This window comes from Pinus tabuliformis, chromosome X (genome assembly GCF_031772625.1).
Source record: "Pinus tabuliformis cultivar Carrire ecotype Pingquan chromosome X, CPIR1, whole genome shotgun sequence".
Lineage (NCBI taxonomy): Eukaryota > Viridiplantae > Streptophyta > Pinopsida > Pinales > Pinaceae > Pinus > Pinus tabuliformis.
The window spans coordinates 419,143,034-419,155,175 of record NC_142308.1 but is presented as its reverse complement, the minus strand read 5'-3'; the positions used below and the strand labels follow the sequence as shown (position 1 = coordinate 419,155,175).

Genomic DNA, 12,142 nt, shown 5'->3' with positions numbered 1-12,142 from the left:
CTCTCTGGTCTCTATTTTTTCTAGTTGTAAAATTATTTTGGTGTGAAAAATAAAAAATAAAAAGGACTAAATGGAGAACCACAAAGAACAAGCCAATTATTGTATAGACTAATGTGACTCATCATGCTCCAGGAGAATTAGCCACAACTAGTTCTTAATAAGGTCATGTTGGTGTGACCTGTCGTGCTCCGGGAGCATTAGTACGTGTTATTTTATACAAGGTCAAGTTGTAGAATTGTCTGCTAAAGATATTCTCTACCCAAAATGTTATTTTAGATAACTAAAGAAGGCTGCGAGGGTCATGGATTCAACAAATGGTGGCACTTCCATATGATGGTTCAGTTTTGTGAACCGTTATGCTTCGGGAGGTTGAGAAGTGTCAATTCTGCAAAGCACGTCAATGATGGTATGAAGTGGTTATGTCTTAAATGGATCAAATGGGAAACTCGAAAGTGTGGTGAAGAATAGAGCGAAATCCATGAGATTTTAGAGTGGATATGAGTGCTAGTGGCCATATCACGCAAATGTGAAAAAGATTTAGTTATTGGTGTAATATGTACTTTGAATGTTTTCCATGGAAACATTAAGGGAGGGTGTTGGAAGTAATGCTTACACGTCATGTATAATTGTCATTGTGAGTTACAAGGAGTCAATCTAGAAGCTATTGATTCCTAAGTTATGAGTTGGAGTCCTGTCATGTCCGAGTCATAATTTATCAAAGTCAATGATCTAAATCTTATATATGTAATTGTTTTATGGGATGAATAAAATCATAGTATATTTGGTGTTGTGTGTTTACTCACTTCTCTGCTCTCTTCTATTTTTCTAACAAAAATGAAAAATATATATATTTAAATATATATGTGAATGTTATAACTGTTTAAACATTAAAAGAATATTTTTTATTTTTAATAAAATAATATTTATATTTATATTTTTAATATGAGTTAGATTTAGATAGTTACATTAGCATATATATATATATATATATATATATAATTGGTTTAAGATGGATACTATTTTACCTACACAATTAAAAAAGTTGAGAAAATATTTCAATTAAACACCAATCTAGAAACTATCCTAGTTAGACTAAATCTCTCAAATCCAACTAATTAAGAACCAAACAACTCACATAACAATTATATGTAATGATGAAAAACATCATTCAATATGCACAAGAGTTAAATCTCCAACACCCTCCCTTAACGAGTACTCTTTTGTTTGGCAAAGTATTCACAACCTTCTTTTTTGAGATCAAGTAGAGTGAACTCCATCAAGTTATCTTTTAATCTTGGTAGTTGGTAAGTTGGATCCACTCTTAAACTCTCCAATCACGAATCTCCCAAATTCAATTAGTGAACAACATCCACAAGCTGTCTCATAAACTCACTAAAAACCACTCAAATATCTTCAACAACTAAATCCACAACTTCCAAACTAAAGTTTTCTTTCACTTATCCCTTTCTATAAATTGCTTCACACCATTACAACAATGTACTCACCTCTTTCATTTAATTTTGAATATCTCATCATCATCTATTTTTATAATAGAAAATATCTTTTATAAAAATAATACAACTATATCATCATCACCCATAGTTAAAAGTTCAAACACGTAAATAATACACATTTTTTAACAAGCTGACCTCCGCGTGTTTCACTTCTGGTTTCCTAAGTCAATTGCGTCGTTGGTGAAGGTGCTTCAAAGGCATATATCGGAAGCTGTTTGCATCTCCCAAAATATTTGCAACCAATCCTAATATTTCATGAAGAAATAAAACTGAATCTTCATGATTTACTATAAAACGATTCAAACATTTAAGAGTTTCTGAGATGTTTATTGGAAGGTTGGATAAACCGAAAACATGGATCAAAAGGAAATACAGACACCATATGTAGACAGAGTGGACCATCAATGAATGAACCAGACGAACGAGCGAATTTCTAGCAACCCTGTTGAGTGAAGCCCAAATGATTCATCTCCCTGTCATACAATATATAAAAATTCCTCAACTGATAGTTTCCTAGAAAAGCAATAGGTCCGCCAAGACGAATGGGGGCACTATAAAACATCAAACAGTAAGTGTCAGAACTATTCACCGCCGCGAAATAATTGTCCTGAGGGAGTACCATATGTGAGCCACCATTGAAAATGAATGAGAACTCAGGGAATCCAATTTTCCCGTTGGTTGCACTTAACACATTATAACACAATCCAAAGTTAGTCATGGCTTCAACTTCAGGAGCTCTTGGATATCCAATCTGAGAAGCAAATTCAGATGCAATCTGGTCATAGACATCTGGGGGCAAGGTAGTGAAAGAAGTTCCAGAATCTATGATGGTTCCACCATTGCCTGCACTGTCAAATGTGAACATGTAGGAGGTCAGCGTCAAGGATTGTCCACCAATACTCACCTCTTGTAGACCAATGTAATAAAATTCATTGTATTGGGAGTTATTCAGAAAGCGAGTGTAATTCAAAGGGACATTAATGGGAACTGCCATGTCACCCATCACTATCATGCTGCTTCTATTGTTATTGTTTTGATCGCTAAAGCAATACGCGAATTTGTCGCCAATAAGAGCACTAAGCTGGGAAGGCAAAGACAAATTTCCTTTACCAAATCCTGCAATACCAGCAACCCCGAACGAAGCTACTGAGCATCCGAATCCCAACTTAAAGTTAGTTGTTGGCAAACTCAAGGTATCAGTCAGTAGCTGCCCAGTGGTGTTTCTAGAGCCATAGATATTGAAAATCCAATAGTTTGGACACGTCCCCGAGCAACCAGGGCCGATATTGGTTCCACCACAGATCCCATCTGGTCCACAAATATCTTCGCACTTTGGATCTGCACACTGTACAGGAAGAGCAGACGATGAATTGCTGGGATAAAAAACAGTGTTGTATCCAACACAGTTGGTACATGTATACTTTGGGGTGCAAGGTGCCCACACCACATTAGTGCCTGTGTCTACGAGGAGCAATAAATCCTGCGGAGGAGTGCCCACCGATAATTTGATGTAATACTCGATGAGGTCGTCGGGATGGAACAGAGGCTCCTCCACGCTGATCCCTTGAAAGGAACTTCTTGTGTGAAGATTCATGGACATTCCTTTGTTATTGTTATGATCATTTTCTTTAGACAATATTGCAGAAAGTTGCAGCAAGAGAATGATGAAGAAGATGAGCTTGAACTTGGAGGCCACCATGTTAACAATTTCACCAATAAGCTATCGATGAATAATGTGGCTGAAATGCCCATTGGTGATATTGAATATTAATACAAAATATTGAATAATAATTATTATTATTATTATTATTATTATATTAAAAAAGAGTCCGTATGGGTATCTATATCTAGATTTACATTGTTTTATGTTTGTGATGCATGCTGCCAATAAGCTATCCATGAATAATGTGGCTGAAATGTACACTGGTGATATTGAATATTAATACAAAATATTGAATTATTATTATTATTATTATTATATTAAAAAAAAATCCGTATGGGTATCTATATCTAGATTTACATTGTTTTAAGTTTGTGATGCATGCTGGTATCTATATCCAATAATAAGGTTTGAATTGTTTTATTTTTATGATATATGTTAAAATAAAAGAAGCAGAGTTCATTTTAAATAGCTTTTCCACTTTTGTATTTTATGAATATAAACAAAGTCAAAGTAATCATATTCATATTTGATGAATATGATTAAAGTCAAAATATTCATCTAATAAATATGGAATTGTTTTATGTTTATAATACATGCCTAAGTTTAAATATTCATATTTATATTTGATGAATATGAGCAAAGTTAAAGTATTCATATTTATATTGGATAAATATGAACAAATCAAATATCTATCTCGAAGAAATAAAATTGTTTATGTTTAAGATAAAAAAAACATAAGTTCATTTTAGATATCTTCCTGTTTTATTTAATGAATATAAATAAAGTCAATATCTATATATATAAGTTATATACTTTAAATTATTCATTAAGTTAAATTAGTTTAATAGTTAAATACTTCAAACGAATAATTTAATTAAATTAAATTAGTTTCAATTCTAAACCTATTAAAACTAGATTTGAAATCTAAATTATTTAATCTATATAAAGTTTAATGCAATCAAATTACCTCTTTGAAAAAATAATATTCTATATGAAGTTTAATGCCATCGAATTACGTCTCTGTTAAGATCGATTGAGCATTAAAAATAATGATTAAAAACTCTATTGACCAGTGATATTTAAAAAAGTGCATTACTGCATGGCCTCTTGCTTCCGAGAAGTTGCCATAATGTTTTAGAATATTGGAGGCTGCCACGGCATTTTCAATAAATAAATTGAAGTCTACGCGACACCCTCCGTATGTTGATTGCTGCTAGTTGTCAATGCAGCTTCAGACGGCCACAATGTTTTCGTATGAAGGTGGGTTAGCAATGCACTGTGGTGTTGCTCCTCCCTTTTGAATAAATAAATGAAATTATTTGGATTTTGTGTTTTTTTTAAATACTTGAAATAGTTTTATTTTTATAAGAATAATTTTTTTTAGGTAGATGTTGATGGTTATTTTCCTATTTCACTTAGATCTAGTCGGTTTCATTTGTTTCCTTGATTATATTATTTTTTATTATTTTTAACAATTTTTTGGGTCCTGGACTTCTAGATCTGTTTTGACACCCTAAACAACGTTTTTTTCTTAGGTCCGCAACAAGCCCGTGGTTGTAGGCAAGGCATGCAGCAAATCCTATAGTATTCGGAGAGATGTTTCCAACGAGGTATTGTACGTGCCAAACGAAGATCATATGACCAAGTTATGACCCCTCGAAGTTGGTTGCTTAACTAACCCCAACGAGGCCCACAAACACTTGACGTTTCATCTCTTGGGGTTAGGTTTTTGGTTGTTTAGGCTTTTCCTTTGTTGTTCAATAATAAAAAGGCCCTTGAGCATCATTATATCACATTTTAGACGCATGTAGCTGCCACATCTCTTCTCAGAGATAAGCTACCATCACCCGAGCTAATTTATTTCCGTTCTATATGTAAGCACATTTCAGTTCTTTGATATTAGTGAAACGAAGTTTTATTTTTGCTGCATTTATGGGTTTATGTTTATATCTGTATTTTGTTATGTTCCCGCATAAGTCCAAAGCAGTTCTATTAGAGTGGTCCGCTCTTTCTCTTTTTTTCTTTGTATATCCCCAACGAGGTTAGTGTATAAGGAGTTAGGGCTCAAACTAGTTGAACCTTTCCAACACCAGCCTTGCAAACCTCGATGGCCTCCCACGGCGAAATAAAAAAAAGATGAGGGAGCAGGAAATCCTTTCAAAATATTGTTGGAGGAGGCCCTCGAGTGACAGAGGAACGTGATGATGAATAACTTTGTCGAGATACTTTGACGCCTACCCACAGATTCGCATCTTCATCCAACGACCACTCTGGAGGCACCAGTCCTTTTAAAGTATACGTTAAATTTGACATTCCCATGTTTGAAAGCTAGATAGATGCAAAGGCCATAAATAGATGGTTAAATCAGTGGGAAGGATATTTTTCGGTCCATGGCTTTTCCATTTGGGAAAAGATTACTTTTGCACTCCTCAAAGTTTACCCCCATGTCAAGGACTAGTGAAAAAACTATTGTGAACAAAAGGACGAGAGGGAATCCTCACTGTTTTCAGCCGCATCCACTTGGAATTATTTCCGAAACACCATCAAGGAACAATATTACCCTACCAGGAGCTATGAAGATAAATACATAAAGTGGACCACGTTGCAGCAGGGAAGGGACCAAGGTGTGCCAAAGTTCACAAATATTTTTCATACCCTTTGCATGAAGTTGGGTATCAAGGATTGTAAATGGCATTTGGTACTCAAGTACCGTGGCTATATATATAAGTATATCTATGTCCAGATGGAGTTCCTAAACATCTCATCGCTTAGCGCCGCCTATTGATACGCTATCAAGATAGAGCAAAAATTTAAACAGAAGAAGTGAGACTTTGGATCTGTAAATCCGAAGCAAGGGAAATGCGCCCCCAAACCGCAGAACAAAGGACAAAGCCAAGGCGGGATGACCCATGACAACCCGTTGAAGTCGTAAGCAAAGAACAACACCACAAAGACAAAGAAGGACAGATAAATGTTGCGAGTTCCATAAGAACCCCACTCACAACACAAGTGAGTGTCGAGCCAAGCAGTCACTGGTGGTCGAGCTGAAGGCCTCGAAATCAGATGCATGTTTTGACTTTTAGTTAGAAAGTGACAAGGGAAATGACAAAGGGAAGTAGATTATTGATGCGGAGCTTAGTGCCACTATTTCCACTACCAAGTTCCAAAAGAATGAGCCCAAGGATCCAGAGGAGGGGAAGCGGCTCTTCCACTCACAGATGTGGGTGAATGGTTCTCCACTATGTTGTATCTCTGAGATGATAATGGTCAAATATCATGCCAGGGCATCTAAGATGTTTGTTTTGGGGGTTTCTTTTAATTTGGAGGACCAATGTTTGAAATAGATTTAAAACAATGATGCCTAACCTTTTGAATAGTATTAATATTTAAACAAAGGGCTACTATTAAAATTCACACAATGATATAGCTTGCATGGTGGTGAGCAGAAATAGAGAGATGGTATGACTATCACAGTCTTCAAATTGAAAATTATGAAAATTAAATAATCATAAGTAAGAAAAAATTTAAACTATGTTCAGAAGGTTTAACAAAATATGCTTAAGCTTACAAAAGATGATGATGATTTTATGTTTTAGAGGGAATTATTAAAACAAATAGTTTATATAATTCATTCTCTTTATAGATGATCACTTCATAAGCTTATAAGAATACTTGAAATACAATTTCTCCTACCTGGTTATCTTTGTAAAACATAAGAATATGAAGACAAAACTGTGAAATAAAACTGGAAAAACTTATAGTAAAAACGAAATTGTATGAATCAGAATTTAGAATCCATTTGCTTTTGTATTAATGATTCAGAAAAGTCAACTACATTCAATTTTTAGAAATGCTTCCTCAAGGGTGCAACCCTTAATAACTCGTGAAAGAGAGTTATTTATACAATCTTAGAACTGAGAAAATATCTTAAACTATTTTACAAAAATAGATAAATACAAAATGAGGAATATAAACTGATAGTCGATCTGTCACTATTTTAGTTTTGAGCTATTGATGATTGTTGCTGGAAAAACTGAGAACTGTTGAGTTGGTGATGACTGTCCCTATAAATATTAAATGATGTTTGATCACCCTTTTAGTCAATTAAATTAGTTAATTCTTCCCAATATTTCTTATCTGGGATAGATAACTTAGTTACCCTCCTATAAACTTCATCCATCTCTGTATACATAGTAAAAGTGGGTTTTATTGGAAATATATGCCTAATTTCATCTAGAATGAAAATGGAATCTATGAGTGCATTCAACACAACCCTTGGTGTTGCTTCACCTCTTATGTTTGAAACTGAAGAAGCATTGGTACCCACCTTTGTAAGCTTTCAAACATAATCTTCAATGGGCATTAATTTGTCATTTATCACAAACATAGAGGGCAAACCCTTGCTGGTCAAGGGTTCTAACCTACTGAAAAATCTTTGAACTGTAGTATTCACGCTGCTGCACTTTTCCTCCAACTGAAGGATAAGGTTTTTCTTGGTAATGATCTTCTTGACTTCTAGTATAGTTGTTGTCCTATCATTTATACCCAATTCTTCAAGCTCATAGTTGTCTTTAGAATTGAGGAACTTGATTATTTTAGAAGCAATTTCAGGCACGTCCTCAAGCTCTTTAGAAATAATTTCTACAACTTCTTGAGCTTTCTCCAACAAGTCTTTTTTATCAAAGATTATCTTGATATAGGGTTGGATATCCTTGACCGATTCAGTAATTTCTTCCCACGAAATTTCCTCTGCCAAACTTAGTTTGTTTCCAAGGTAGGAATCTTTGATTTCCTTCTGCAAAACTTCAATTTGACTTTTTGTCCTCTGCAATTCGGCTGCATGTGAATTGCCTGCAACTGCCTTCATATGTTTTAATTCCTTCAGTTCGTCCCGCAACTTCTTCATTTTGACTGTCTAAATGGAGAGATTTTGAACAGCTTCTGTAAGTTGTTCAGCTCCTTTTGATGTACCTGTATTTGATGTTGTGCCTGAAGTAGAAAACCTAGTTATTGAGACTGCTGAAAGAGGAACTACATCCATTGGAACTTGATCCTTCTTGACAACTTTTTCTTTCTCTTTGACCAATTTTTCCATTTGCTCCTCCATCTGTTTTATTTGCAGAATCTGTTCCATAATGAGCTTCATCATGTCAGATTTTTGAGTCTCAGTTTCTTCAATCTCTTTAGTCATTGGATCCTCAGAAGCTAGCAGTTTGAGCTACTTCCTTAATGCTGAGAGCTCAACATTTTTCTTCTTAATAAGTTCTTCGGCTGCATTTATTTTTGAGGGATCATATCCCATCTTTAGCACCAGAGCTTCAAAGGATTTGATCTTGCTGTCCTTTGTCAGTGAGGAAACTTTTTCCAGCTTGAGCTGTGACTGTGTATTGGCTAAGGTGACTTGCAACTTTGACAAATTCATGGCAATATGAGTCAAAGTGGAAGAAATCATCTAACCAGTTTGTTTGTGCTTCTCTATTTTATCAATTGGATGCACATCTTTTACATTAAACTCAAATGAGGATTGCTTTTGATAATGTGCATGAGTCCTGGGCTATGGAATTTGAGCTTGCAGGAAAGACATCTGCATTTTTCCCTTCTTAGAGTCAAAGACTGAAAAAAGTCGGGCCTGAGAGCTGGAGGAATGTTTCCAGAATTGGGTATAGTTTTCAATTTCAATTCTCCATTCTTCTTTTTAATCTCACTGAAAACATGAAAGATGTCCTCCTTCTTGTCCTTCTGAATGTTTCCACTAGTCTGAATTACTTGATGTTCATGAGAAGTAGTGGAATGAGTTGGGGGCTGGGTAGACTGTCCACCAGACTGTGTATAAAGCACAGTGTCTCCAAGTCCATCAAATGTTGTTTTTTGAGACTCATTTGTTGCTCCAACAATCATAGAGATCCTAGGTCTCTTTTTCCTATGCACAATCTTAAAGCCTTGGCTTGATGCTTCAGTTATAGGGGATGACTGTTCTTCCCTTCCTCTTTTAGCTATCTTTTCCTATGCAAGTGGAGTTTGCACATTTGAAGTAGAAACTGCTTGCTCTTCAACTTCTTGAAGGGTGTTCTCTTTCCATTCCAACTGATTATTTTACTGCTCTATTTCAGGTCTGGCTGTGTGGTGATATGTAGTAAACTTATTTTCAACCTTGAGTTTAGAAATCACTCCCATTGGGTCATAAGACCAAGTGAAATTGAGACCAAACTTCATTTCCTTTAATAACATGTTTGCTTCTTCTCCCGCTACTCTGGTATTACAGATGAATGGACCGACCTGAGATTTTAGCTTGAATTGAGATTTATTCTTTGCTACCAGAAAATGTACTTCATCTGCATTTAACCTCTCCCTAATATATTCCAGTGCAAAGATTCTGATGGGGAGGTTCTTAGGAAGTTTGTAGGATAGAATCTCACAACCATAAACCCTGGTTTCTGTACAGTTTTGGTAAAGATACCAATCTCCTGTTGTGGCTTGATCAACTAGCTGCAACACTTTCACAATTTCGTCACTGATTCTTGGTATTGGAGTGCTGCTCATAAGACTAATAGCTGGATGAATAAACAATTCTATGAACTGTTTATAGGTAAATTCTTCTTTCTCCTTCATTCCCATTGTAGTCCAAAATATCACTAATTGCTGGTTTCCTTCCTCCTCTAGCTTCTGTAAGGTGAATGGAAATTTGTCTCCCCAAAACTATATAGAAAGGTATACAAGTACTGAAGCATACTTGAATACTTCTTCAGTGTCAAACTGGACAAATTGCTCATGTATGGCTTCAGCTAGGAATTAGCTAAAGTTATAGAGAACAGTGGATTTGGAATCAACAGAAAATATTGACAAGAAACCTAGGATAGCTTCATTAACATATTGATCAGAATTGTAACCAAGCAAATAGGACAAAATAGTGGTGATTTGCTTGGTTCTGTCAGGGAACATGGATGAATCATAGGGAGGGTTTTTAGGCAGAGGACTATCTATAGCTAGGAAAAGTTTAAGAGTCCGAGATCTTTTAGTAAGATATAGCTTTTGATAAGCTTCTATCAGGCTTTCATGAGAAAAGGTTGGGTTGGTGTAATAGCTGGAGCTTGCAACATCTTTTCAATGGACTCAACATTGATGAAATAGAGGATTTCTCTTGTGGGTGAAACGATTTCTCTTTGAGTGGGATCATAGGACTCACGACATTTCCTGAAAAATTTAGGTGCTCTGCGTATCTGAGGGAAAATGTAGTGGGGAAGGAGGGAGTCCCACAGTCCTATTTCATCTGTCTGATCAATTAATTGATCCTCCATCCAGCAGTAAATTTCATATAAATCAAATTGAGAAGAAGAATCAATGATTTTACAATCTCTGTCGACCAGGGGAGTATGATGGAAGTCAACTTGTAGATGAATAAGAGGATTTGGGATTTTTGCAATTTCTTTTCCCTTAGGAGGCATCTTATCAAATGAATTGCAAACTGAAAGTGATGGAAATGGAAAAAATTGGTCTGAAACTAAGTGATAACAGTAAAAACAGTATGACTGAAAAGAGACAAGTGGACCTGGATGTCGGCTTTCTTTTGAAAAGGACAAAGTGACTCCTTAAGTGTTGAGCAATCATTGAGATGTAAGGAGGTAATCTTCAGTGATCAATTTAGTTACAAAAATGAACTGTGTAATAGTTTACATGAAGGAAAAGGGCTTATAATGGGAAAAAAGGAGCTGGATTGTTTAATGAATGGTTAAGTATTCATTAATTATCCAACAGGATTATTAAATGGGTCTATGGGGCATAAATTCGCGGGAGTACGAATTAAATGAATAATAGATAGGTGGCAGCTGATTGGACAGAGGAGGTGACATGGAGCGGATGTGGACAGTGACGTTGGAGCGACAGTAAATGGTCAAATGTAAACCGCGTTCGGGAGCAACTTGAGGCAGTAAGCTGTTTTGGGATTTTAAGTCCCGAATGACTAGAATGAGGGAAAAATGGTTTAGGAGGGTGGTTACCAAAACTGCCCACTTCGGATCCCCCCCTCCCCCGCCAATAAAGTTCAGACGGAAAATGAGGGCTGAGGAGCGATGTGGGCCATCGGATCTCGGGGGAGTGTGCAAGATGTAAGGTGAGATGAAAGGGATTTAACATCGTGAAGCGGAAAGCGATGGTGGGGTCAAGCTTTATGGCAGATGTGACAATTTGGTATTGTGGGCGAATGAATGAATGAAGTTAGGATATTCGTAAAGTTACATTGATACTTAGGATTATGGTTAATTAAAGCCCATACCATATGCACATTTTTGCAATGTTACAACTTAGGATAAAATCCTTTCATGCTCCAATTGTATTCCATTTTTCTACCTACCCTTATATTTCCTAGTATTTTCTCACTTAGATTTTTGAGTGCATTTAGGCTAGCAACTCAATATTTTCCTTTTAATGACTAATCTATATCTATCCCTTACTTCCTCCATTGACTCAGATTAAACTGTTGAGCCAATTTTATTTGCTACCTATTGAAAAATAATTTAAATCAAATCCAATCATGATTAAACTGTATAATTGGATTGTATGAACTAGTGTGGCATTTAAACAATCTGCGCACAACCTTTATTTGCAAAAATAAAATTAACTAAGTGTAGTGGCATTTGGATTTGCAACACTTTCACAGTTTATTGTTTTTGCTTTTCTTTTTAGCCTAACACTTTATTTTTGCCTTCATTTTTCAAGGCATCTATTCTAACATTTTATTTCATATGGACTTATTCATAAAAATATCCCTAACATTTTTTATTTAATATTATTTTTGTCCATATCCTAACTTCACATTTTTTGAAATATATTTTCATTTTTTGACTAATCGATACTAACTTACCAAAACCAAAAGATGCTACAACGTCGGCTCCAACTAGGGACTGTTTTCTCCTTTAGAAATAAAAAAACCTACAGATCCATGTGCCTTCTCCTTAGGCTATGGAGTCTT

The 12,142-nt window shown here is 35.5% G+C and overlaps 1 protein-coding gene across 1 annotated transcript; it reads right to left on the bottom strand.

Annotated features, from left to right (window-relative positions):
• Positions 1-1,947: 1,947 nt before the first annotated feature.
• On the bottom strand, positions 1,948-3,213 carry LOC149140347 (aspartyl protease family protein 2-like). The gene has a single exon (XM_089450958.1). It carries the CDS (start codon positions 3,211-3,213, stop codon positions 1,948-1,950), a length of 1,266 nt encoding a protein of 421 aa, XP_089307084.1.
• Between the last annotated feature and the right edge of the window lie 8,929 nt (positions 3,214-12,142).